General features: G+C 42.3%; 4 protein-coding genes across 6 annotated transcripts in view; 1 reads left to right on the forward strand and 3 right to left on the reverse strand.

The window, feature by feature from the left end:
- LOC134193093 (receptor-type tyrosine-protein phosphatase-like N) overlaps window positions 1-12,718 on the reverse strand; it is a 20,598-nt gene extending 7,880 nt beyond the window's left edge. The window contains exons 1-5 of the mRNA XM_062661882.1: window positions 12,596-12,718; window positions 12,468-12,518; window positions 11,681-11,734; window positions 11,339-11,540; window positions 2,815-2,922 (exon numbers count right to left, since the gene is read on the reverse strand). Of these exons, the coding sequence (XP_062517866.1) occupies window positions 2,815-2,922; window positions 11,339-11,540; window positions 11,681-11,734; window positions 12,468-12,518; window positions 12,596-12,674 (494 nt within the window). The 5' untranslated portion in view covers window positions 12,675-12,718. The remainder of the gene's footprint in view (window positions 1-2,814; window positions 2,923-11,338; window positions 11,541-11,680; window positions 11,735-12,467; window positions 12,519-12,595) is intronic.
- Window positions 12,719-12,961: 243 nt separating this feature from the next.
- LOC134192960 (coiled-coil domain-containing protein CG32809-like) lies at window positions 12,962-19,758 on the reverse strand. Of its 3 annotated transcripts, none has more exons than XM_062661718.1 (12): window positions 19,311-19,758; window positions 18,296-18,643; window positions 17,862-18,228; window positions 17,491-17,654; window positions 17,068-17,427; window positions 15,757-15,847; window positions 15,569-15,699; window positions 15,431-15,506; window positions 14,682-14,765; window positions 14,557-14,617; window positions 14,404-14,481; window positions 12,962-14,069 (listed from the first exon to the last, which is right to left on the reverse strand). In XM_062661718.1, exons 1-12 carry the CDS (start codon window positions 19,315-19,317, stop codon window positions 13,191-13,193), a joined length of 2,646 nt encoding a protein of 881 aa, XP_062517702.1. In that variant the 5' UTR covers window positions 19,318-19,758; the 3' UTR covers window positions 12,962-13,190. The 3 variants fall into 3 exon arrangements, with proteins under 3 accessions (XP_062517702.1, XP_062517703.1, XP_062517704.1); XM_062661719.1 differs by lacking the exon at window positions 19,311-19,758 and adding an exon at window positions 18,984-19,166; XM_062661720.1 differs by lacking the exon at window positions 19,311-19,758 and adding an exon at window positions 18,833-18,917.
- Window positions 19,759-20,125: 367 nt separating this feature from the next.
- On the reverse strand, window positions 20,126-26,718 carry LOC134193043 (leucine-rich repeat flightless-interacting protein 2-like). The gene is made up of 13 exons (XM_062661826.1): window positions 26,465-26,718; window positions 26,315-26,398; window positions 25,477-25,545; window positions 25,368-25,418; window positions 22,056-22,226; window positions 21,849-21,941; window positions 21,666-21,780; window positions 21,553-21,602; window positions 21,140-21,242; window positions 20,997-21,076; window positions 20,566-20,619; window positions 20,456-20,506; window positions 20,126-20,390 (listed from the first exon to the last, which is right to left on the reverse strand). The coding sequence occupies exons 1-13, from the start codon at window positions 26,546-26,548 to the stop codon at window positions 20,289-20,291; spliced, it is 1,107 nt and encodes a 368-aa protein (XP_062517810.1). The 5' UTR covers window positions 26,549-26,718; the 3' UTR covers window positions 20,126-20,288.
- On the forward strand, window positions 22,302-23,469 carry LOC134193210 (uncharacterized). The gene has a single exon (XM_062662020.1). It carries the CDS (start codon window positions 22,477-22,479, stop codon window positions 23,074-23,076), a length of 600 nt encoding a protein of 199 aa, XP_062518004.1. The 5' UTR covers window positions 22,302-22,476; the 3' UTR covers window positions 23,077-23,469.
- Window positions 26,719-27,203: the final 485 nt, after the last annotated feature.

Genomic DNA, 27,203 nt, shown 5'->3' on the forward strand with positions numbered 1-27,203 from the left:
TGTGCATGTGTGCGTCTGTCCGTGTGTCACGGAGGGTGCATCTTCTTTGCGAAAGTGGCGTCATTCTCCACGAATAGATCATGACGTTGTTATGTGGAAAGAGTCTGAGATGGGGATGCTAGAAAGTACGGCAACAGCAAATGCGTAGAGTGCAAACTGCACTGGCTGGAGTGTGTAAGATGCATACAATAATAGGATGCCTGTATTGTAAATGCTCACAAAGTTAAATTGCTCTGTCCATAGGGCGGGGGTAAAACTAGTTACACAATAATTATTATGTTACAAAGATGCATCTCTCAACATTACACAATTGTACTACAAATATGCATCTCTCAATACATTTCACAATTGTATTACAAAGATGCATCTCTCAATACACAATTATATTACAAAGATGCATCTCTCAATACATTACGCAATTGTATTACAAAGATGCATCTCTCAATACATTACACAATTCTATTACAAAGATGCATCTCTCAATACATTACACAATAGTATTACAAAGATGCATCTCTCAATACACAATTCTATTACAAAGATGCATCTCTCAATACACAATTGTATTACAAAGATGCATCTCTCAATACATTACACAATTGTATTACAAAGATGCATCTCTCAATACATTACACAATTCTATTACAAAGATGCATCTCTCAATACACAATTCTATTACAAAGATGCATCTCTCAATACACAATTCTATTACAAAGATGCATCTCTCAATACACAATTCTATTACAAAGATGCATCTCTCAATACATTACACAATTGTATTACAAAGATGCATCTCTCAATACATTACACAATTCTATTACAAAGATGCATCTCTCAATACACAATTGTATTACAAAGATGCATCTCTCAATACACAGTTGTATTACAAAGATGTATCTCTCAATACATTACACAATTCTATTACAAAGATGCATCTCTCAATACACAATTGTATTACAAAGATGCATCTCTCAATACACAGTTGTATTACAAAGATGTATCTCTCAATACACAATTGTATTACAAAGATGCATCTCTCAATACACAGTTGTATTACAAAGATGTATCTCTCAATACACAATTGTATTACAAAGATGTATCTCTCAATACATAATTGTATTACAAAGATGCATTCTCAATACACAATTGTATTACAAAGATGCATTCTCAATACACAATTGTATTACAAAGATGTATCTCTCAATACATTACACAACTGTATTACAAAGATGTATCTCTCAATACATTACACAAATTGTACTACAGTCGCATTTTTTTATCCGACCCCCCTTGGGACCGGACCCCTGTTGGATAAGTGAAAATGTTGGATAAGTGAAAATGTTGAATAACTAAAGCTGTTATGAACTCAACTATTGTTCTTATTAAACGGCATTTTTCCACATTAGGTATAGTAAATGTAGATGTAGATAAATGTAGAATACAATGAGAAGAAAAGCTTGAACTTGCTCTCAAACTTGTTTCACGAAACAACTGACATGCACGTGGATGTACATGTACCTACATGTACTGCAGCTGACCAGCCACGTGGGTGATAAGTGAACGTCGGGTAAGTGACACGCAACTATACAAAGATACATATCTCAATACATTACACAATAGTATTACAAAGATGCATCTCTCAATACATTACACAATTCTATTACAAAGATGCATCTCTCAATACATTACACAATTCTATTACAAAGATGCATCTCTCAATACATTACACAATAGTATTACAAAGATGCATCTCTCAATACACAATTCTATTACAAAGATGCATCTCTCAATACATTACATAATTGTATTACAAAGATGCATCTCTCAATACATTACACAATTCTATTACAAAGACGCATCTCTCAATACACAATTCTATTACAAAGATGCATCTCTCAATACATTACACAATTCTATTACAAAGATGCATCTCTCAATACACAATTGTATTACAAAGATGCATCTCTCAATACACAGTTGTATTACAAAGATGTATCTCTCAATACACAATTGTATTTACAAAGATGTATCTCTCAATACACAATTGTATTACAAAGATGCATCCTCAATACACAATTGTATTACAAAGATGCATTCTCAATACACAATTGTATTACAAAGATGTATCTCTCAATACATTATACAACTGTAGTACAAAGATGTATCTCTCAATACATTACACAAATTGTACTACAGTCGCATTTTTTTATCCGACCCCCCTTGGGACCGGACCCCTGTTGGATAAGTGAAAATGTTGGATAACTGAAGCTGTTATGAACTCAACTATTGTTCTTATTAAACGGAATTTTTCCACATTAGGTATAGTAAATGTAGATGTAGATAAATGTAGAATACAATGAGAAGAAAAGCTTGAACTTGCTCTCAAACTTGTTTCACGAAACAACTGACATGCACGTGGATGTACATGTACCTACACGTACTGCAGCTGACCAGCCACGTGGGTGATAAGTGAACGTCGGGTAAGTGACACGCAACTATACAAAGATACATCTCTCAATACATTACACAATTGTATTACAAAGATGCATCTCTCAATACACTACACAACTGTATTACAAAGATGCATCTTTCAATACATTACACAATTGTATTACAAAGATGCATCTCTCAATACATTACACAATTGTATCACAAAGATGCATCTCCTAATATATTAGAATATTGTATTGGAAAGATCCATCTTTCAATACATAAGACTATTACAATGAAAGACTACAGAATAGCATTGTAAATTTGACATAACAAAAATAAATGTAATATGACAGTCTGTAAATAAGTTTGTGTAGTGGCTACCTGATTTCCAAAAATAACGAATCTGGCACCTTCATGTGGTTAGCAAGTTTGACTACAAAGTTTTGTGCTTCACTGTCAGTCATCTCATTGACACAACTCTGACATCCTCTAACATAAAATCACACAAGATATATGGTAACATATGTAACAAATATGTAATGAATAATATTAAAGGAAATATACAGACAAACAGACAAACAAATAGATAAACAGAGACAGACAGATAAACAGACAGACAGACAGACAGACAGACAGATAGCTAGATGGACAAACAACCAGACAGACAAACAAACAGACAGACACGTTCAAAAATCTCTGCTCCGTTTCTGTGGCTTCTCAAGCCTTTTCAATGGATTCGCAAGGGCCAGAACGGTGTCTGTTTCAAGTTTGTAAGTACGCGGGCTCTGTTCAGCAAGTTCTGGGTCATATCCGACTCGTTCACGACGCTTCTCATCTTTCGGTGGATTTTGTTAAATGCCTGAATCTCCATCAGCGTTCTTTTTGCTCAAAATGGTTTCTGAAGTTAGGTCAACATGCAAGTCAATGTAGGAAACGTTTTAGATCTCCAGTGGACGACTCAATGGTCTACGTCATGACGTCAACACCTCCAAGTGACACTTCCAACTCCCAACTCCCAACAGCCCGACAACTCCCTATGCGCATTCTGAAGAAGCAATCCTCCATTCGCTTACGATGAATTCAGCACGTTCACCAACGGTCATCTCTACCGATCTAGAGCTCCTAGCATGGCGCCATATCAAATCACTCTCTATTGAAGAAATTCTCAAGTCTACACCAGTGTCATTTGTTCAGAAAATAAAGCCTACAGTGCACTCTTGCTTTAGAAAGAATTAGAGATGATCTTAGCAACATACTGCCGTGGAAGCTTTTCTATCTGATTCCCCTTATGATCTTGAGCAACGAGTTACTCGCCAGAGGAGGAAAGAACGGCTTAAGGGATATTAAAGCTATCTACCACAAATTTCTACATGGCAATGGGACGAGCTTCTCCATGTCGATAGGCCAAGTCAAACGGCAAAGGTCAAACATCAAGACACACGCATATCTGCAGCTGTACAGCTTGTCAGGTGTGAAGAGTTATCTCATGCTGCTCGTGTTCTCACCAGTGCAGAATTAGCTCCTCCTATGCAAGAGACTGCATGGAAACTGACGGCAAAACATCCTTCTGCTACAACCAAACCTAATCTGGACTCACCTAATACATCTCATCCAATAGTGTTGTCAAAACAGCTGCTGTTTAAGACTATTCGTGAGTCTCCTCGCGGATCTGGTGCTGGACCCTCAGGATGGTGGTTTGAGCATTTCAAAGTCTTGATTGAAAATGAAACTTCAGCAGATCTTCTTTATTTTGCATACTCTGTCATTGCTGGGGGATCTCTTCCTAATCCCATGTCTGGGTTACTGACATCAGCTAGGATAATCGCATTGTCCAAACAAAACAGAGATATTCGGCCAATAGCCATTGGAGAGTGTCTCAGACGCATTTCAGCTCAAGCCATCTGTTTGCAGAAAAGCAAAGATTTCGCAGCTATTTCTGTCCTATTCAGCATGGGGTATCAATGGAATGTGGCTCAGAGATGCTCTTTCATCATGTTGTGCTATCTCTGGACTCACACCCTGACTGGGCAATTTTAAAATGGATGCCAAGAACATATTCGACTCCATTGATAGACCTCACCTTTTGCAAGAAGTGTTATCTACATTTCCTGACATTTACTCTAATGTTAAACAAATGTATAGTCAGGCTGGTCGTCTAGTGTTTACAACTGCCAATTCTCAAAATATCATTCTCTCAGAAGTTGGTGTTCATCAGGATGATCCTCTGGGGCCTACACTTTTTTCTTTGGCAATTTATCCTTTTTTGAGCAAACTGCAGTCTTCAGATTCAGATGTCATTGTACTTGCATATCTTGACAATGCCTTCTTGCTGAATCCACCTAGAAAGTTGATCTCTACCTTCAACAGCCTGAAGCAGTCTTTCACTGGAATTGGCCTAACGATAGCATGCAACAGATGCGAATTTTACAGCAAAGATACTGTCACATCGACACAAATTCCAGAGTTGTTAGGCATTCCTATCAAGTCAAATGGTACCATGATCCTCGGAATACCATTTGGTCAGCTCGATTTTCAGCTTTCATCGTGCAACAACTTTGCTCAGAAGGAATCTTTCTTGTGCAATTGGCTGGAAGAGCTTGAGGATGTTCAGTGTGCCGCCCTGCTCTTCAGGTCTTGTCATGTCCCTAGGCTTAATCATTTGGCTCGGATGATTGCTCCAGATATTCTCAAATCTGCAGCTACTACTCTCTATCTGATGCAATGTGGAGGCAAGCATGCCTTCCAATCAGGCTTGGTGGCTTTGGCATGATTTCTACTGCTTGTTCCTCAGCCAATGCTTTCATTGCCTCTTTGTCTCACTCGGTGCTGGAGTTACCAAAAAGCTTCCCTCATTTAAACGACGTTTGCCAGACTCTGATCACTCATTGTTCTGGCTCTCTTGGTGATGCTCTTACAAAGGCACTTCCTCCTGGCAAAAGCTTCTCGGATTTCCTATCTGGTAAAAACAAAATTCAACAATATCTCAACCGCAGACAAGCAGCACTCGAGCTAAACACTATGATAGAAGAGGCCTCTACTAGTCGTGACTCAGCTAGACTTCGATCTTTGAAGGGAAAGGGAGCCGATGCTTGGACCAGTGCAATTCCCACCTCTCCGAGTCTTGCACTTAACTCCGGTGAATAACGCTTGGTGAGCTCCTTCAGGTTTGGTCTTTCCATGTTCTCTGATTGGGCAGAGAATTGCAAATTACGGATCGAACATCGACGACAGTGAATACTATCTAATAACCTGCAAACTGGGCGGAGGCCCTGTTTGGTCTCATGAATCAATTGCATCTTTATGGTCAGATTGTCTAAGTCTACACATACACCACTGTAGAGAGCCACGCCATCGCTATACAAACACCGAGAATAGGCTGGATATTGTTGTTTTTGACACACAGTCGGGATCTACCATCAACTTAGATATATCTCTCGCCCATCCCTGGAGCTCTGAAACCTTTCCCAACTCTGCATACACCGATGGGGCAGCGGCTCTGAGGCGCGAAGAAAAAAATGGAAGAAGTACAATTCAGAGAAGAGACCAGGTGGTGCCTCTGTGAGACTGATACCCCTTGTCTTTGAGCACTTTGGAAGATAGGGAGTAAAAAGAGTTTCAATATCTGCAACACCTATCTCACAGTTCAGTCAATGAGGAGGACAAACCAAATGCTCCAGACTTCTTGGACTTTTGGAGGAAGAGATGTGCCGTGTGTAATATACAACTGAGAAAACCAGAGTTAACTCACGTCCTACTGTGGTTAGGTATAGAACATTCTAGAACTTAGTTTGACACTATATAAGTCTGAGTCTCACCTAGATCCAACTGTGTACGTGTAAGCACAATACTTGCTACTTCAGCGATCAATTCTAATCTTGCGTGTTACTACAATATATCTTCTCAGAGATACAACAGAGCTTTCTGGCGACGAGGATACACGGTTATGATGTCTGAAGAACTAACCCAGCTCATCTCAGTCCTGCAGGAACAGATTCATGTGACACAGCATCAACATAAGGAGGAGATGGAGCAACAGCGAGAGTTGCACATGCACCAGCTGGACCTTCTCAAAAGCCAGCTTAAGGCCAACCATTCCGGTTTACATTGGTCCAACCTGAAATTCCAGTCCTTTGACTCAACGTCAGAGCTGTGGAAGGACTACAGGTCAAGGTTTCAAACATTTACGGAAGCTAATTCCATTCCTGAAGACAAACTAGCTCTTGTCTTTTTAACCAATCAATCGAGTGACATATACAAGCCCATCAACAATTTCGCGTCACAACTGCCGGAACCTACGACAGCAAATAAACTTTCTTTGCAATCTATCCATGACTTCATGTCACAGCATTATAATCCCAAGCGCTTCATAGACAGAGAAAGGTTCCGATTCTGGAGCGAAATCAAGCATAAGCCAGGTGAAACACCTCACGAACTCGCTGCAAGAGTACGACAGATGGCTACCACGTGTGATTTCACATCCATTAAGGATCCCCTGGACGAAGCCATGCGCACTTGTTTTCTGTGTGCCAATAACAACGAAGCTGTGCTCAAAGCTGCATTCAAAACCAAAGAAGATGAACTTACGTTCCGGAACGTTGTCCAGATCGTGACAGAGGTGGAGGAAGCAGCCAAAACAGCTAAGGCCTAAATCTACGCAAAACTGGAGGAAATCCACAAGATCACCAAACCGCGAAATTCTCCACAGAAAACGCAACAGACACTCCAGTCTTCCCCGCCAACTGACCACAAACCATGTGGAAGCTGCGGGGGAAAAGGTCATCCCAGAGACAAATGCCGTTTCCGGGAAGCGGAATGCCATTATTGCAAGAAGAAAGGCCACATTGAAGCCGCATGCCACAGTAAACAAGCTAGGAAGGTCAGGTGTATTACCACAGTCTCTACCATAAACGAGAACGATACACCACAAATACATATCCCGATCACTCAACAGGGGAAACGCCACCTGTTTTTGATTGGCACTGGCGCCAGAACCAATTTCCTCTCATTGACAAGATGGAAATCAATTGGCAAGCCGCCACTCAAACTGACCACTGCAGAATATCGTTCAGCATCGGGTCACTCCATACCTATTCTCGGTACCGCATGCGTGGACTCATTGCTACAGACCGGAGACGAGACAGCTCAAAAGCAACTGGAGTTTACAGTTACCAAACTAAACCTAAATCTTATCGGATTAGACACAGTTTTGGAAAGCGGCATCCAACTCAACCGTCTTCTTCGCAAGTCTACAAGTGACACACCGGTACATATGATCTCAACTCACAAGTCTCTCCAAGCAGCCTGCAAACAACTCACACAGGAGTTTCCTAACTTATGGAAAGATGAAGTGGGATGTTTGAAGAACTTTCAGTTGGAAATAAAGTTTAAACCGGACGTCACACCGGTCTTTCACAAAGCTCGTACTGTGCCATTTGCAATTCAGGACGACCTATCGCGAGCATATGACAAAGACATTGATCGGGGCCTTTGGAAGCAAGTACAATTCAACGATTACGGAACTCCGGTCGTTCCAGTCCGGAAGCCACCTTCACGTAGTCACCCAAATGAAAGTATACGGGTATGTGGAGATTATTCAGTAACGGTAAACTCACAGTTGGAGACACATCGCCAACCCTTACCACTTCCGGAAGATCTTATGCGCAAGCTAGGAGGCGGCTACTATTGTTCAAAGATTGATCTAGCGGATGCGTATAACCAGATCGAACTGGCACCAGAAAGTCAAAAGCGACTCGCACTCAGTACACACAAGGGAGTACTCTTACAAACTCACCTTCCGTACCGTATCAGCTCAGCACCAGGATACTTCCAAGAGATCATGGAACAATTGACCAGCGATCTCTCTGGAGTAGCTGTCTACCTCGACAATATACCCGTGAGCGGCAAAGACGCCGAAGATCATCTGCACAATCTTCGAGAATTACTGAAAAGACTGGACAGCAATGGCCTCCGATGTCGATATGACAAATGTGCCTTCGCCCAGCCGCAAGTCACATATCTAGGATACACCCTGTCACAGGACGGATTAGCCAAGGGACCAAAGGTGGACGCGGTAATGAAAATGCAACCAACAAACGACGTTACAACTCTTAGATCATTTCTAGGATCAATTCAGTTTTACGACAAGTTCCTACCAGATCTAGCAACGGTCATGGAACCATTGACACGCCTAACCAGAAAGGACACTCGTTGGAAGTGGACCGCAGCAGAGCAGAATGCGTTCGACAAACTGAAGTCAATGCTGAACGAAGACACCGTTCTGGCTCATTTCAATCCTTCCTGTCCGATCGGCATCTCCTGCGATGCATCAGAAGTTGGAATCGGGGCAGTACTTTTCATCGCTACTCAGACGGAAGCAAGCGACCGCCAACGCATCTAAAACTTTGTCACCAGCGCAAAAGTATTCGCAAATTCAAAAGGAGGCATTATCCATTATTTTTGCGCTTCATAAATTTCACCAATTCCTTTACAGGCGACACTTCCTACTGGTGACTGACCATAGACCCCTTCTCGCCATGTTCTGGCCACACAAGGAGACGCCTGTTCTCGCAGCGAATCGACTAGCACGATGGGCACTTATGCTTAGTCAATACGACTATACCATTGAGTATCGCAATACGTCGAAGCACGGCAATGCAGACGCCTTCAGCCGTCTACTTCGATGGGAAGGAAGATGAAAGGGACATTGATACGGTATGCCTCATAAACACGATTGGCACCCAGATTAAGTCAACAGATCAAAGTGCACTTCGAAAAGAGTCTACCAAAGATCCGGTTATTTCTGAAATTATCTGATACACAAGAGAGGGATGGCCTAATCAAGTTCCAGATCACTTAAAGGACTTCAAAAAGCTCGAGCATTCACTGACTACCATCAATGGATGCCTCCTGTATGGCAATAGAGTCATGATACCGGCTAGCCTGCAACAAGAAGTGTTGAAGATTCTTCATGAAGGCCATTTCGGTATGCAAAGGATGAAACAACTGGCACGAACAGCAGTCTACTGGCTGAGGATCGACACAGCTATTCAAGACGTGTCATCGATGCACTGCCTGCGCCGAACATCAAAACAAACTGGCAAAGCCTGCCAACCATCCTTGGATGCTGCCGGAGAAACCCTGGAGTAGGATACATGTTGATCACGCCATCGATTTCATGGGACACCATTGGCTCGTTGTCATAGACGCATACTCCAAATACCCATGTATTCATGCAACCAATTCTACTTCTACGAAGACAACTACCCAGTTGCTAGAGGAAGACTTTTCACACTTTGGCTACCCGCACGCCATAGTTTCAGACAACGCTACCACCTTTTCCTCACAGGAGTTCAAAGCCTGGTGCCATGAAACAGGAATGGTGCATCTGACGGGAGCACCTTATCATCCAGCCACCAACGGTGCCGCTGAGAGACTTGTCCAGACATTCAAGCGTTTCTTGAAAAAGTCAAGGAAATCTCCTAAGGAAGCTCTTCAGGAATTTCTTATGCAATACAGACGTTCGCCATTAGCTAGTGGATATTCGCCCAGTGAATTACTCAACAATCGACAGATACGAAACAAGATTGATACACTATTGCTGTCCCCGACACATGAAGCTCAAGAACGCCAAGCTTGAGAAGCCACGAAGTCACAGGCCAAAGAGTTACAAAGCATGGTCCATAACGTCCACAGACACTACCAAGTAGGAACACCATGTTATGCCCTCTACTGTGGGCCAAGATGCACCAGTGAGCCTAGATGGGTTCCAGCAACCGTAATCAAAGTACACGGTTCCCGGAGCATGAATGTAAAGGTACATCTGCGTGGACCTATCTGGCGGCGTCACTTAGAACAACTTTGACCACGATATGGAGTAGACGAAAATAATGATCCAAGTATGGATCTACGTGACTACCTACGTTCTCCCTCACAAACATCGCCACAGTCAGGTACAGATGTCGAACAGACGAAGACATCAGATCAGCTGGTTCACCAGAACTTACCACCGCACTATGATCCTGACAACCCGCGACGATCTACCAGGATTAGGAAACGGAAAGCAATGTGGGATTGCTGACATTTATCTCTGTTCGTTTACTGAAGACTTCAGAGCTGGTGGGGAGGTGTAATATACAACTGAGAAAACCAGAGTTAACTCACGTCCTACTGTGGTTAGGTATAGAACATTCTAGAACTTAGTTTGACACTATATAAGTCTGAGTCTCACCTAGATCCAACTGTGTACGTGTAAGCACAATACTTGCTACTTCAGCGATCAATTCTAATCTTGCGTGTTACTACATTCTATCTTCTCAGAGATACAACACCGTCCAACTCCAAAAATGAAATAGCAAGACCCTTACAGAGTTCTCATCTCTCCTCAACAAATACAGCTGCAGGAAGACTTCAGCTCTCAGTGGACAGTCATAAACATTTTTAGAGACCGGGACCATAGGTCCCTTTAATCTAGTCATAATGTTTATGTGTATTTAGTGCGTATATAATGTGCATTGTAGTTTTAACCAGTTTTCATGTATGTATTAGATGTAATGGACATGTAGATTAGCTATTGCTTTGGTGCTATAGTTCATTTATGAAAAATATATGTATTGACAGACAAACAGACAAACAGACAGATAAATGGAGTCCCCAGACAGACAGACAGACAGACAGACAAACAGACAGACAAACAGAGACAGACAGATAAATGGACAAACAGACAGACACACAGACAGACAGACAGATAGATGGACAAACAAACAAACAGACAAACAAAGACAGATAGATGGACAAACAAACCGACAGACAAAGACAAACAGATAAATGGACAAACAAACAGACACACAGACAGACAGACAGACAAACTACTGTTCAGCTAACAAACAGGTAACCAGCCATCACTCACTCGAGATCAAACATAACATAAACGTATCTCTCGCTGCCTCCATTTCGATAAGCATCTCGTTTCATTCTGTGCCGTTTACCTTCCTTCAACTCTACCGACCTCACTCTCACTCGAGTTCTCACCCTTTGAAGCTGATCGTGTCGATCATAACCAAAAGAGTCGACCATATTGGCAGCAACAGACGGAACAACCTTCTGGTCAACTACAATCAAGTCAAAAATAAAGCAACAGTTATGACATACCAATCCCTGCTTAGTTAGCAAACATATATATGTTAATCACGTGATCAATCCTAAAATCACGTGACCTATTTTGTCCATTCAATGAATGTATTTTGCTCACCTGCATGATGTGCTGTTTCCTCTTCTGCGCTGATGCATATACCTAACGGAGTAGCTAAAAAACAAAAAATAAATTTAAAGTCGATTGCAATCATTTCCATTAGACACTCTCCCCCACACAGAAAATGAGTGGGCAGCACTTAAAGTACGGAAAAAGTGCAATTTATGATATATGATGTTGAATTCCATTTGTTCCATCAAGAGCAAGTTTTCCAGTCAATCTGTTGTGTATATTGTCTAAGTGTATGTAAATATACATCACAATAGCCTCGGACTACAGACCGTCGTTAAACAGTAAAAACTCTACCGTTTGTTTAGTTACACGGTACTATACGTCGACTAGCAATCTGGTATCATAAGCCATACACTCCTCTCTTTCCTCGGTTGCTATGTTATCTGCTCTCCTATGGGTGCAGCTAGGCGTTGCTCCCCTCCCGGTCACGTGACACTAAATCAACCTCCACAAACGCTCCACACAAACCTCAGACTACAAAATGCTATAGAACGTTCATCTCAACACTGAATCCTTCCAAGTTAAGATTCGCTTACACTAAATACCAAAACGCGTGCAGTCAAGTGGCTCTGAGCTCTCAAACGAGCAGCAGCTGCTTGGTAATTGACGTCAAATGCACAAATGCTACCACAGCAAATGGAACCACCTGGATAACTACGTTATTGGCGGGCGTCTACTGTGGCCACATTGAACAATTCGATAGTATCTCTGTATGTATGTATCTAGTAATGTAGCAAGTTTGTAGCAACCGCATTGATACATTGACTGTACGTACTGTACTCGCAACGGTCGACAGGAGGACATAGAAAACTTAGCAACCCGCAACCTAACACGTAAAGAAAAGAGAGATTAGATAGCTAGGGAGGGAAACATCAAGTTGGGAAGCTTGTAAGTGTCACGTACCATAGCGCCAACTGCATCCCTCACCGACTAGTAAACATAGAAGTACAATGTTAACTAATAGACGACGAGAGAGCGCCATTGCGCCTTTCAACAAACGAGAAATGATGGAAAAGTTAGTGCAACGTTCCCGGATAAATGCTAAAAATAGCGCGCTCGGGTGTCTCGTCGTGACAGTTGCTTCCGCGACAGTGACGTCACACATTTTCATTCAAGAAGCTGTTACTTTCGATAATACGAGACGTTTGGGTCTGCAAAGTTTACACTATAAATTATTTTAATTAATCTATCTTGAACGGACTGCACAAAACCAGCAGAACATATAAATATCAAACTTCTGGGACAAGTCACGTGACACACTGTAAAATATACCAATTAGGTAAATCGTATAATATAATTAAGTAATACTATAAAATAAAAGATTGCACCAGCTTTTTTCGGTTTTCAACCCAATCAATAATAATTAATTAAACAATAAAAATGAAACATTTTAATATCAAGCCATAATCGTCCTCACTAACCTACTCAACTTCAATTTCCATACCAGAATAGAAATACCTTACCACCTTCTTACATAAACCTCATACACTAAAACCCCCTACAAGTCCGATGTCAAATACTCGACAACTCCACCATTGTGCATGTCCCTTCGATTCTGCACGCCTATCACCTGCGATCGAGGCCTCGATTTCATGTGCTGCCTCCCTCCAACTGATTGATGTCTATATTGAACTTCTTCGTTAGGAGTCGGAGGCAAAGGCATATTTGACCTTGAAACTTTCTGTTTCCTGTCTTGTACAGTCGACTGGTTGTGGCTGTTTCGCGGACTCGACGCTCGAAGAGGCGGCTGTTTCGAATTCGTAAATCCATTGCTGTTACTAGATAAGCCATTCTGATCATACGAGACACTAGGACCAGCACGGCTATACGAATGGCTGATTACGTCCCTCATATCACCCACCGAACGCCGTAAGTCTCCATTCGACCACTCGTCATTACGAAGCGGATGGTCCGAGCTTGTTCTGTAATACTGCGGAGGTCTGGTTGCTCTCTCGTTCGAGTACGGCTGTCGGAAATCACCTTCCTGTCTGTCTGCTGGTCCATTTTGATACCCACGATGACTGCGATCTCTCTGTCCTCTCGTATGGCTGTGGACTGATCCTCTACTTCCTTGCCACTCGTCCTGCGAACTATTCATTGGATGATCGTGTGCCTCTCGATAATACCTCTGGTCTTGATGCCGTCTTGTTCGTGGCTGAGACCATGTCGTAGACCTTGGCCGTTGCTGCTGGGGCGTGTGCTGCTTTTCTTGCAAATACATACGACGGATCAGGTCTGCATGTTTTGCTTCAATGTCATGTAACATGTAGCTGACAGGCTTAAGTCGTGCTCGGCCTCCTTCCAACACATGATATTGTATCTCTGCTTCACTAGACAGTTTCAATTGTTTTTTCTTCTTGTAGGAAGTTTCGGCAGCCTAGAAGACACCTATCACTGATCTGCACAACCTACAGTTCGGTGATTTACTATTGCTCTAGATCGTCTCATAATCTATATGCACATGCATTGTGTACATGTAAAAGTTACCAACGTCTGTTGTCAAACAATGTCAGATAAACAATAGAAACAAACAAATAAACAAATATTAAGAGATTAAAAATGTGGCCTAGTGTAACGCTATCATATCTACACTACTTTTGTATCATTTCCTTGACTGTTGGCCTGACAAGTAAATCAATAAATTTATTGCATGTGACATCATGTCTCATATTACATTACTCAAACAATAATGCATATCCAACACAACACACCTCGATCGCCTGCAACCTTGCGATGTGATTCGGTGCCATGGCACTGATATTATCCAAAACTTCATGATAATCAGGATTCTACCCAACAAAACACACACACGACCATCACCACCACAACAACAGAGTTTGTTCACTACTACAACAGAGCTTTACCTCAACACTCGTTATAATCAATGGAACAGATTTCATTCTGTGTTGCTGCACACTGCCATATCTGTGAACAAAAACCATACAATCGTGTACAATCGATCGTATGTCGTTACGAGAGAGAGAGAAACCGTTTCAGTGCAATCAGAGTTCCGTGCGCTTTCTTGCATTTAGCGATGGCAGCTTCTAATGCAGGAGCTTGTTCCTCTAATAATCTAGACACACGATTACAGTCGATGAGCAGAACGGGATACACAAACAGTGCACACAAGATTTTGTGATAGTTAATATATTCATTGGCCTGTCTATCTGTCTGTCAAATAATGTTGTCTGTCTATCTGTCTGTCTGGTTGTTTGTTTGTCTGTCTGTCTGTCTGTCTGGTTGTTTGTCTGTCTGTCTGGTTGTTTGTCTGTCTGTCTGGTTGTTTGTCAGTCTGTCTGGTTGTTTGTCAGTCTGTCTGGTTGTTTGTCAGTCTGTCTGGTTGTTTGTCTGTCTCTGTCTGGTTGTTGCTGTTTGTCTGTCTAGTTGTTTGTCCGTCTGGCTGGCTGTTTGTTTGTCTCTGTCTGGTTGTCTGTCTCTGTCTGTCTGTCTGGTTGTTTGTCTGTCTGTCTGTCTGTCTCATTGTTTCTGTTTTTGTCTGTCTGGTTGTTTGTCCGTCTGTCTGGTTGTTTGTCTGTCTGTCTGTCTGTCTGTCTGGTTGTTTCTGTTTGTCTGTTTGGTTGTTTGTCCGTCTGTCTAGTTGTTTGTCTGTCTGTCTGTCTAAAAAATTTAGTTGTCTGTCTGTCTACCTCCCTATCTACTATATAAACATTAGCATTTGCCTATTCATCGGTTGTAGATTGTCAAACATCATCGATTCTAATTGACAGTTGATCTTACTTCTCCTCGTCAACAATCACTTGCAGTTCAGATGCCATCACTGGTTTCAGGTTATCGCTTAGACATTGGAATTTCTCTGAAACAAACATCACACATCACACAACACAAACACGACTCACAGTACTGTATGTCTCTCACTTTTCACGTCCAACAGATTTCTGGCTACCAGTTGTAATGGTTTGGATAGGTTGTTTAACTCTGTCATGTCGACCTTACAGCGACGATCAACCACGTCGACACGAATGTCCTCTACTAACGTGTCGAGATCCCTAGCAACGATCGAGTCTCATACACTATCATACAAATTGACTACAAACACAACTGACTGGATCTCTTGTACAACATTGTTGCTTTCCCTTTGGAACGCGTCTTCGTCTTCAATCAACTGTGCCCTTTTCTTGCCATTCACAACGATATCTAGACAAGCACACACACACACACCAATATATTGCAAGAGGCTTGTCAATGTTTGCAATGTGACACTTTTGGTTAGTTGGATATTTTAACTGTAATTCAGAATTATGCGTTTGTATGCTACAAACAGAATAGCTTGAATAATAAACGTATAATGTACAACACATTCTTGATATTTGTATGTCCGTTGTCTGTCTGTCGGTTGCGACTTACCTTATCCTCTACCGATCAGTCGGTCTTTGTTGTATGATAATTTTTGTGTTCTGCTCTTCCAGTTGTTCCAGTTCCATTAGATTGCAATCTATGTGGGGTTACTAGGCTTTATACCAATCAAGCAAGGAATAATGCACCTACTGTCTTGTATGCAAATGAGTTTGACAGTGAGCTTCATGGAAACAAAACTATGAACTAGTTACCTTTATCTAATCAGTTGATATACTTCTGATGAAACTACAGCCTCTTTTGCCTTGTTTCCGAGATGATAAACCTTATTATCAACTATCTATAAGCCATGCAGCCTATCAACAAGTGGATCGCTATAAAGTGCATGAGCAAACCCTTCAGGACTGGCTGCAGTACACAAGCACATTCCATTCATGCACGTTATGCATGTTCATTTGCAGTCACTGACTTGGACTTCATATGTTGGCCACACACAGATGCCACTATGCACACACACTGTTATGTCTGCAGTCATACAGATAAGTCAGAACACTTAGAAAGGTCGACTCTTAAGAAACAGCAAACAGTACAGTAGGGCGTCTCTACTTCAAAAATCAAAAAAAATTATAAACATAACATCAAGTGAGAGAAAAGAAGAAACGATAGAACTCGATGAGCAGACACAATATACACTCTTCATGAGCTCATATCATTCTGCAAGAGAACTATACCACTATGTGTAATGTAAACACCCTCAAGGAAATGTCTTTGCTGACTGTTTTGCTCATGCATAAACAAGCTACAGTACTAATACCCATTAGTGTTTTAGTGTACCCATTCTTTCCATGCAGACCAGCTACACTGTCAATACTCATGTAACAAACCTTTTTTTACGATAGAAAAACAGAAATCAAGAAACATGATGATGATGATGGCCTCTGACAGTATTAGTAGAATTAAAACATTAATTATGCATGTGTAGGTAAAATCAACATTGGAGTCCACTAGTACGTGTGTCCTCTTGACATGTGTAAGTACACTAACCTACATGCCACACTTACTTCTTGGTCGATGAAGAGTGATTGCCTTTGCAACTCTATCTGCTGTTTCCTTCATGAAAGTGGCAAAAGTCTCACATTGCTCTTGATGCTGTTTTCTCACTGCCTCCACCTCCATCCTCATCAACTGGATATTCCTCCTCACACCATCTGCAGCTCGAACCACCAACTGCTTCTCATCCACACTGAGAGATTTGCTTGGGTATCTGCCTGTATGCCATCGAGTGGTGTGGCTGTCGTCATACTTGTGAGGTTCAACAGCTAGAGTATCACTGTTGTTGTTGTTGTTGTTACTGATATGCAAGCGTCGAGGCTTAGGTGGTCCTGCATCAGGAAAATCAACTCCAAGAGAAGTTGATGACCCTGAAAGCATAACAAAAGACAAGGGTATACATTAGACTAATGAAACAATCCAATCACAATTACTTGATGGAATAGAAGTTGCAGATGATGCTTTCGTTATGCCACCAACGTACTCCGTTTTACCATCAGCATTCACAAGATCACCTAACGACTGACCCTTGAGAACTGCTTGCTGCACAAGACCCGTCAGCTTGCTAAGTTGCTCTTGCATGCTGTGAAGCTTATCACTGCAAAATAAAGTAAAAAATAAGCCACTTCAACCTACTTGTTGTAGATGGTGTGTGTGTGTGTGTGTGTGTGTGTGTGTGTGTGTGTGTGTGTGTGAGTGTGTGAGTACATGTAATTTCTGTTTGTGCTATCTGTTTGTCTTCTATCTACTACACCAATTGCAACCATCACCCACAACACCACACACTCAAGCTCAATCCACTCACAGTGAGAACGACGACTCGCTCTGCATATTCCCAACGTCTCCCTCCAACCCTTGATTCAACTGCCACAACGTCTGCCCAGTCGCATCGACCCCAACCGGCGACAATGGCGGCGAGAAGCTCGCTCTCAAGTTAAACGGATGGAATGCCAACACACAATTATCCCGGATATCCGCCAATTCCGTCAGCTCATAGTACAAAGCACCCGAAGGCTCATAGATGTAAATCGCACCGTGAGGCGGATCCATCAACTCACCATCAATAGCAGGAGCGAAAGTCGACACAAAAATTTCCTTCAATGAGTCGAGAGTTAAAGGATGAGGCAAAAGCGCGCGCTTCGTCTCACCACCGAATTGCAAGAAAATCGTTTCTATCAATGGAATGACAAGCATCGAGTTTGCTTTCATTATTAACACATTTGTGGTCAATTATCTGACCTTCTCGCCTTTCCGGCTTGTTGCTCGTCTTCCCTCCCCATTCCAACTCACTGGCGATTGCATCCGCCTGCTCGGGATAGCGCGACTTCAGCAAGTCGAGGAATTTCTCTCGTTCCCTAGCCAATCTTTGCTTTCCTCCCGATCTCAATCCTTCAGCTTTTGCTCTCGCCTCGTCGCCGGTTAGCGTGTGGCGTCGCATTACACCGTCGCGCTTGCGGCGGCGAGATTTGCGTCGATTGCTGTCGACGGGAGGCGCGAAATTTTGAGGCGGGAAATCTTGTGGCGCTAGCGTTTGGATTTGATGACGAGTTTCCTCGGCGAGACTCGCAGAACGGGGCCGCTGTCGCACTGAAGAATGAGACGAAAACAAAATTAGGAATAAAGAGAGTAGAACAACGCAACAAATGGGTTGTACATCTATACATATATAGACAGTTGTAGAGAAGACAGACGGACTAAGTTGGTAAGTAAACAAAAAAGAGATGAAGACGGAGGGATAGCGAGCGAGACAATGCAAATCTAATGTGATACCCTTACCCCTCCTACAGATAAACGGCTAGTCGTATCATAAAGCTCTTGTTACTCACAAAGCAACACAACCGACTGCATCACGAGCATCGCGTATAAATCGGTTAGCAATAAGAAGAAAACAACTTCGGCCACAAAACGTCATGCCAACGGAACTGACCTCTACAACCGCAAAATCGTTTTCCAAATGCTCAGCTCGCGAACGCCAGACAGTGACGACCACCAGCTGGTTGGCTTTAGTAGATAAGGAAAAGGTGAGTTAAGTGATGACGAGAAGGAATGTTGATGTGGAAGTGCGACGGCTTGGACGTCAAGAGCGAGGGCGCAAAAACGCTCGTCAATGGGTGAGACGACGCGACAACAACGTCAGACGACTGACAAGGAGGGAACTCGTTACGCCCAGCCCACGTGCAGAGGCGATGAGAATGAGGAGTGTGTGGGGCGCGACATGGTAAGATGAGATGAGGTGACGGGTGTTCTCTCTTACCTTCCATTTGAAAAGATATCGACGTGAAGGTGTTGCCGGGTGGGATTTGGACGGTTGAAACTGCTCGCTAAGCGCCGGATGCTGGATTATGGACGGCAAGTGGAATGGAATACTGACAAAACTCTCCGCTTGCGGAATGATATGTTGGTTACATCAAACCGGAAGTACACGCCTTTATGGTCTGGCATGTTTACCTTGACGGCACGCGTGTTTTCGTTTGTGTGTTCTGAGTGTCTAGGGTGAGATTACTTTGACAACTAAAAAATGACACTTGTATGCAATATTTATTGTGAAGCAGGAAGTAGGGTCTGGGTATCCGAGCCTGCTTAGAAATGATTTGATCTGTTGAAACTCAATACACTGTTCAGTAAGTTTGCCTGGAAAGTAAAGTATGGTACCGCATTTGTGGAAATAGTTTTTCTAATGAAAGTTGTGCACTTGGTTGGCCTGAACTGAAATCAGATCTACTGCTTCCAAAGGAATCCATATTCTTGCTCTAATCTCAAACTGTTTACACACGCTAGACAGACAGACAGAGAGAGACAGAGAGAGAGAGAGAGAGAGAAAGACAGAGACAGACAAACAGACAAACAGAGAGACAGACAGAGAGACAGAGACAGACAGAGAGACAGACAGACAGACAAACAGAGAGACAGACAGAGAGACAGACAAACAGAGAGACAGACAGAGAGACAACAGATGGATGGATGGACATCCATACTTCTATACAGATACCCTGTACCGTCAGTCACATCATGAAGCCCTCACATAATATCTCAACTTGTCAACGAGCAACAGTATGTATCGCACCATACAAACATCAATACCAACATCCCAATCAATCGGCAACGACACAAAACACGCCACACCACGCCTATTATTGGAGGTCATAAATATACAGTGTTGTCAATAAACAGACTACATACCTACTTAACATCAGCAACAATCAGTGTGCATTATGAATGCGTCTGTCCATTTCTACGTCTCATTTAGCTTCCTTCGCTTTAGCGTTTCAATGCGCTTCTGCAAATGTTCTTTGTCTTCTACTAATTGAGTGCTCTCCGTCTGTGCCTTGATCAGCTACAAAGACAAAACCATGACAAATGAAGGAAAGAAGGAATGAAAAAAGTGTTGTGGTCATGTACCTCTCGATTGAGCTTTCGATTCTTGGTTTTCAGCTCGTCTTCTTGCTTTTCCTGTATCATGTAGTTGCTGTGAGTTGATGATAGAAAGGTGGAGAGGATGATGGACTTACCATGTCTTCAACCTGCTGTTTTAGCCGTTTCACGGTGTGCTCGTGTCTCTGGACCTGAGACAAAAATTATATCAAGACTTGTAATGTAGTAATCACAGATAAACAGACAGACAGCCACACAGACAGACAGACAGACAGACAGAGCGACAGACAGAGCGACAGACAGACAGACAGACACACACAGAGCGACAGTCAGACAGACACACACAGAGCGACAGACAGACAGACAGAAAAATTGTATCAAGACTTATAATGCAGTAATCACAGATAAACAGATAGACAGACAGACGGACAGATGGACATACATACATACAGACAGAAAAACAAAAAGACAAACAGACAGACACACAGACAGAGCGACACACAGACAGACAAACACACACACACACAGACAAACAAACAGACAGACAGACACAGACAGACAGAAACACCTTGGCTTCAAGTCGAGACTTCTCTCCTTCAGCGAGCTGCCATTTTGACTTATAATCATGAATTTGCTTTGTATGTTCTCCTATAAAAACACGTAAGTCAATGGTGCCAATTCACAAACTAGCAAACATCAATAGCTGCTGACTTATTTGATCTTTATAGTCTTGACCATTGATTCTTTCTATATTGTCAGGCATTGCATCAACAGCGACTCTCAGTGACGAATTCTCCTGCTTCAAATGCTTCAACTAAATCAACAAAAGATTAGAGAGATGACATAAATAGTTGACTCTCACAATGTTGTCCATAAACATGCATTCTACCAAAGTAGATATGATAAACAGATACAGACACAAACAACAAATAGACAGACAAACAAAATGGACACACAAACACACAAAAATGGACACACAAACAAACAGACAAACAAAATGGACACACAAACAGACAGACAGACAAACAGGCATCCAAAATTTCAATATGCCACGCCCACGCATTACAATGACACCACTCATCAGTTGATAAAGACACAAGGACATTAATGGTGCAAAACAGTACCTGATCCTGAAGCGATTGTTTGTCTTTCTTCAATCTTGACACTTCTTCCTCTACACAAGACCAAACCTCACGATCAACTGGCACACAATAATTTCACTCACGCCTCATCTTACCAAGATCCTGCACGTACGCAGATGTTGCCTGATTGTTCCTGGAATCCAAACCGTTTTCGCCAACTTCACAGACGTCTTCGTTTGCAAACGGATCAGGGAGCACTAACCCTTTAGACTAGAGCATCACGTACGCTCGTGTGAGGAAACAATAGATATTATATTATAGTGCGTGGGTGTGGTTACTTCAATGAACTCGTCTCTGTATGCAATGAGTTGTCTGAGACCTTCCATTTCAGACTGCAATCTCTCAAGTGCTAACGCCTGCTGACTCACCAACTGGAAAATAGTAAATAATGTAATGTAGTCAATGTGTGTGTGTGTGTGTGTGTGTGTGTGTGTGTGTGTGTGTGTGTGTGTGCGCGCGCGCGCGCTTGTATTCTTTCAACCAACCCTGGCTTTCAATTTTATTTCTTCTCTTAGTCCCTGGTTAACACTCTCCAGATCTACCACCTCATCTTTTAGTAAATCCCGTTGATACATCAGCTTTTCTTTCTCATTGCTCAATGATGCATTGGCAATATTAACTTCCTTAAATCGCTTCTCAAGATCATTCAACTGTTCCTGACATAAACATAAAGTCAATCTGGACAAAAACCCACAGGCAGACAGACAGACAGACAGACAGACAGACAGACAGACAGACAAAGAGACAGACAAGAAGACAGACAGACAGTCAGACACAAGTTGCTCTTTAATTATTTAGACAGGGACATCTATGTCCCTTTATGTAGTTACTAGTATGCAGTTGCTTTAGGAACATTACATAGACACAAGTAATTAGCGGTTAATTGTAGTTCATGTTTGAAAAGATATGAAAGACAGACAGACAGACAGAAATCCAGATTGGGTTGTCATCAAGTCCAAAAAAAACGCATTCAATTCTATTAGCAGAAGAAGTATGTTAGATCAGTTGTCAACAGCATTTCCCGATTTGGCAAATCATGCTAGTCAGATGTATGGAGAATCTAGTTCGCTTCTATTCATGCAAGAGTCCTCTCCAATTGTCATCTCATCTGAAGGAGTCCATCAAGGGGACCCTTTGGGACCAGCTCTTTTTGCCATAACCATACAACCAGTTTCGCTGGATCTGGAGAAGGATCATCCTCAGATTCACGTCCTGGCATATTTAGACGATGTATTTCTATTGGGAAATGCAACTGATGTCTTGTGTGCCTTTCATGATCTCAAAGGGGCATTTTCCAGCATCTCTTTAGAGATCGCCAATCACAAGTGTGAGATCTTCTGTCCATCCAGTACAGTTGCAATCAATGAATCAGCTGGAATCCCTGTCAACTATCAAGGTTCACTCTTCCTTGGCACACCAATTGGCTCTTCTTTGTTTGTCGAGTCTCCTTGCTCAATAATTGCTCAGTCTGGCAACACACTATGTGTGATCAACTCACTAAACTAGAAGACATTCAGAGTGCAATGCTGTTATTACGACACTGCCATGTTCCAAAGCTGGACTATTTGGCTTGAACTGTTTTTCCTGGCCAGTTGACTCAAGCTGCCAAAATTCATGACACTCAATCGCATAACACCTTTTCCAACCTACTTGGATATGATCGATTAGACAACTCAATGTGTCAGCAGGCATCTCTGCCAATTCGATTGGGTGGCTTTGGCATGACTCTTCTGAGCTCAGTGTCTCAGCATGCATTCGTGGCATTATGGGCCAATACAATCATTGAACTTCCGTTTCGATTCCCAGCTCTGATGCCACTCGTTGATTCTCTCGTCGTTTCTCCACCTACTAGTCCAATTGGACAAGCCTTGTGTCAGTCCCTTCCACTGGATAAGATGATGTCTGACTTTCTGACAACCATTCACAAACTTTAACATCAGCTATCTAAAACTCAAGCTGAGTCTCTGGCAGCAAGTCTTATTGACAATGAAGCTACAGCACGAGATGCTTCCAGACTTCGTTCCATCCGAGGGAAAAGAGCTGGGGCTTGGCTTAGTTCTATCCCGAGCTCTCAAAGGTTTGCACTCAATTCCTGTGACTATCGCTTGGCATCCCTTTTGAGACTTGGAATGTCCCTCTCCCTTTCAGACTGACTTCCTAAATGCAACTGCGAGACCTTGCTAGATGACAGCGGCTATTACCTTCTGACTTGCACGTCAGGGAGCGGTCCTATTTGGACTCACAAGGCCATTGCATCAGTATGGTCTGACTGTCTACAGGAGCTTCATATTCATCACCGACGTGAGCCAAGACATCGCCACTCCAACTCGGACAACAGACCTGACATCATAGTCTACGACCCTGAGACAGGAACCAACATTGATTTAGACATCGCCATGGCCCATCCATGGAGTTCAGACATCTTCCCTAAATCCGTCGAGGAAGATGTTGCAGCTGCAAAAAGAAGAGAAGAACAAACAATGGATAAATACAGAAAGGTACGGCTTCCTGGTGGATCAATGGTCAAAGTCACTCCCCTAGTCCTGGAACACTTTGGGAGATGGGGAGAAGAGGGAAAGAAGTTTTTGCAAACGTTTTCAAAACATTTATTGGATGAAATTGGAAGGCCAAATGCACCAGAGTTTATTGACTATTGGAGGAAGAGATTCTCAGTACAACTACAGAAGTGTAACGCTAAAGTCCTTCTGAAGAAGAGTTCCACACTTTGCAGTGATGGTGTCAACAAGCTTGTGTCCTACTGCACCCAGTTTTGTAGTCACTGATTGTCTCTGGGTTGCTGTATGCTTGTAGTTTATAGCTCATTCTTAGTGAAGTGTATAGTGTGTAGATTATGGACAAGGTACATTTGATCTTAAGTACTTACTATTTTGCTGAAATGTAATATAGTCTTGTGTTTGAAAATATATGATGACAGACAGACAGACAGACAGACAGACAGTATAAATACATGTATTGACAGACAGACAGATAGACAGACAGACAGACAGACAAATAACCTATTCTCATACAGATTCTACTTGTACACATGCTAGGATTTTTAAACCAAACCAATCCTTTCAAACAACAAAGTCAAAGATTAACTAATGGACTTGGGCTGTGTCTCCACTTGTTGCTCTTTAAACATGTTTAATGTTAAACATGTTTAAACTCTAAACATGTTTAGTAGACAGTGTCTCCACTTGTCCATTTATTCCGGGCTATTAAAAGAATTATCCGGGACTTCGTTGTACCGCACGAATTCGTTTCTTGTGCACCAGACCGTTGGAGATAGTCTCCTAGTTGTCTGAAGAGCAATCACAGACACAAGTCTCTGTCTTTGCCAAATGACTCTCTCCTGACACTCTGCATCAGTCTACGCACTCTCTGACATTGCCTAGTTCTGTCTTCTTCCAATAGTCTCCAAAGAAAGAAAAAGAACAACGTGAAAGAACTAACATCCATTGTTGTGGAACGAGCGTTTATATCACGTGACCGTTAACCTAAACCACTTTCGTTAAACTACCTCTGAAACATGTTTAGCAAAAGCTGTTTAGGTTTAGAGTTAAACAGGTTTAACGCTAGTGGAGACACGATTATTCTAACAGGTTGTAAACATGTTTAAGCCCTAGTGGAGACGCGCCCTTGGTCTTGAATGTCAAAATCAAATAATTTATCTAAATCATCAGACAGACAGATACACACAAACAGATAGACAAACAGACAGACAAACAGACAGGCAGATAGTACATGTACTGTACAACAAACACGTGTCCTTCTATCATTCACTTTCTTCTAACCTGTAATGAAGGTGACGGGCTGTCCAACTGCAACGATGGCACCTCAATTCTCTAAATGTCATTGAACAGTAAAAATGCATCAGACGATGCCACTCAACCCAGCACTCACTGTTGGTGTCCTTGTTGACATCAGTGGCGTATCAGGCCGACTTTGGCGACCATCAGAGTCACTTCCCTCCTACACAAAATAGGAATGGTTATTGCAGTTACAATAGTGGTGTGTGTGTGTGTGTGTGTGTGTGTGTGTGTGTGTGTGTGTGTGTGTGTGTGTGTGTGTGTGTGTGTGTGTGTGTGTGTGTTGTACACACATACAATCAATTTTTCATCAAAACTGTTAATAATCTTAATCCATTCTCAATGACAATAGACCAATAGACAAACAGTCAGTCAGAGGAGCAGTCAAACAGTCAGTTAACTGAGAGACTCGTTCAAGGGTGTCCGTTGCTTTAATTCTAGTTTGTAGTTTTAGTGGTGCTGCAGTTTACATTGTAAACAAAAAATAAACTTTTGACAAGCAGACAGACAGACAGACAACAGACAGACAGACAGACAGACAGACAACAGACAGACAGACAGACAACAGACAGACAGACACAGACAGACAGACACATAGACAGACAGACACATAGACAGACAAACTGACAGACAGACAGATAATAACCAAACCTTTACATACAGACAGAGAGGCAGTAAAACGTACAGACTGAACAGACAGCAGGCATGCATACCCATTTACCCACCCACTGAGACAACAGTAACTTCTCAACCCCATGACGCGATCACCTGACCCCACACCATCATTTCCCACCCGACCAATCAACATCAACTTTCTCTCTCAACCTCCCAACACGTCCTCCTCATCTCACGCTCCACCACTCTATCAATCACCATCCGAACCAATCTACACACTGTCAATAGAGTATTAGACCCACTGACTCGCCGCTCACCTCCTGATCTTCCTTCAGCTTCTGCATTCTCATCTCCCTCGCCTTCGCTCTCGCCTCTCTCTTTTCCACCAACTCTCTCTCTCCCTGAAACATTTACACGCACATGAACGCGTCTGTATTGTTGTTGAACGTATTTCCAGTGTGTTTGACCTTCTCGACGAGTTCCTGAAGGGCTTGGTCTTGCGTTTTGTATTGAGCGCTCAGGTCTCGTCTGTGTCGAGTTGAGTCACTCATTTGGGTTAAAAAGGCGCGTTTTGATGCTGACGGATGGGCGGGAAGGTCGATGAGTGAATTAGTTGGTTGATGTGGAGCAGCGTCGGATGAATCGATGAGAGAGAAATGATGGAGCGGCGACAATAAACTGCGTGGAAGTTGGAACACTTCACTTCCTGTCAAAAACACCAATGAATATACGGGGATTGTGTGTTGCCCGGTAGGTGATATCCGGTATGAGCATATCCGGGATGTACGAAATTCCTCGATGTCCCATACGAAGTGCGCGACATTGCTCATGAAACGTCACTGATAAATTTAATTAATAAAAAATTAGGCCGTGATGTCACGTTGTGCCATTCATATTATAATAGCAGTTTGATACACCTGATTTTAGGATGTTAGTCATTTGATGCAGAGTAGCAATTCTCTTGTTTCAAATCAAGTCCAATACCTGTATCTTCACTTACGCAATTATAATTAATTAATTAACCAACTGCGCAAATTTTGTGCAAGCATTTGAAGTGTTGCTACTGTGTACATAAAACAATACAAGTCAGACTTCAACTGTAATACTTCTTGTAAGAGCACGTTATCTTGTACAAATAAATTACTTTGTGTACCCCAATATCACAGATCATTGATATAAATGATATGCACACACCAGACATGCAGA

The sequence above is a fragment of the Corticium candelabrum genome, chromosome 17 (genome assembly GCF_963422355.1).
Source record: "Corticium candelabrum chromosome 17, ooCorCand1.1, whole genome shotgun sequence".
Taxonomy (NCBI): Eukaryota; Metazoa; Porifera; class Homoscleromorpha; order Homosclerophorida; family Plakinidae; genus Corticium; species Corticium candelabrum.

Coding starts and splice junctions, on each gene's coding strand:
- LOC134193043 (XM_062661826.1), bottom strand. CDS start 26,548: ATGAGTGACTCAACTCGACACAGACGAGACCTGAGCGCTCAATACAAA. Junction 20,620..20,996: donor AGTCTCGACTTGAAGCCAAG/GTGTTTCTGTCT, acceptor TTTTTGTCTCAG/GTCCAGAGACACGAGCACAC. Junction 20,391..20,455: donor ATCGAAAGCTCAATCGAGAG/GTACATGACCAC, acceptor TTGTCTTTGTAG/CTGATCAAGGCACAGACGGA.
- LOC134193210 (XM_062662020.1), top strand. CDS start 22,477: ATGAAAGACAGACAGACAGACAGAAATCCAGATTGGGTTGTCATCAAG.
- LOC134192960 (XM_062661718.1), bottom strand. Junction 17,655..17,861: donor AGCGAGTCGTCGTTCTCACT/GTGAGTGGATTG, acceptor TTTATTTTGCAG/TGATAAGCTTCACAGCATGC. Junction 14,070..14,403: donor CAAGGTTGCAGGCGATCGAG/GTGTGTTGTGTT, acceptor GGTGTCTTCTAG/GCTGCCGAAACTTCCTACAA.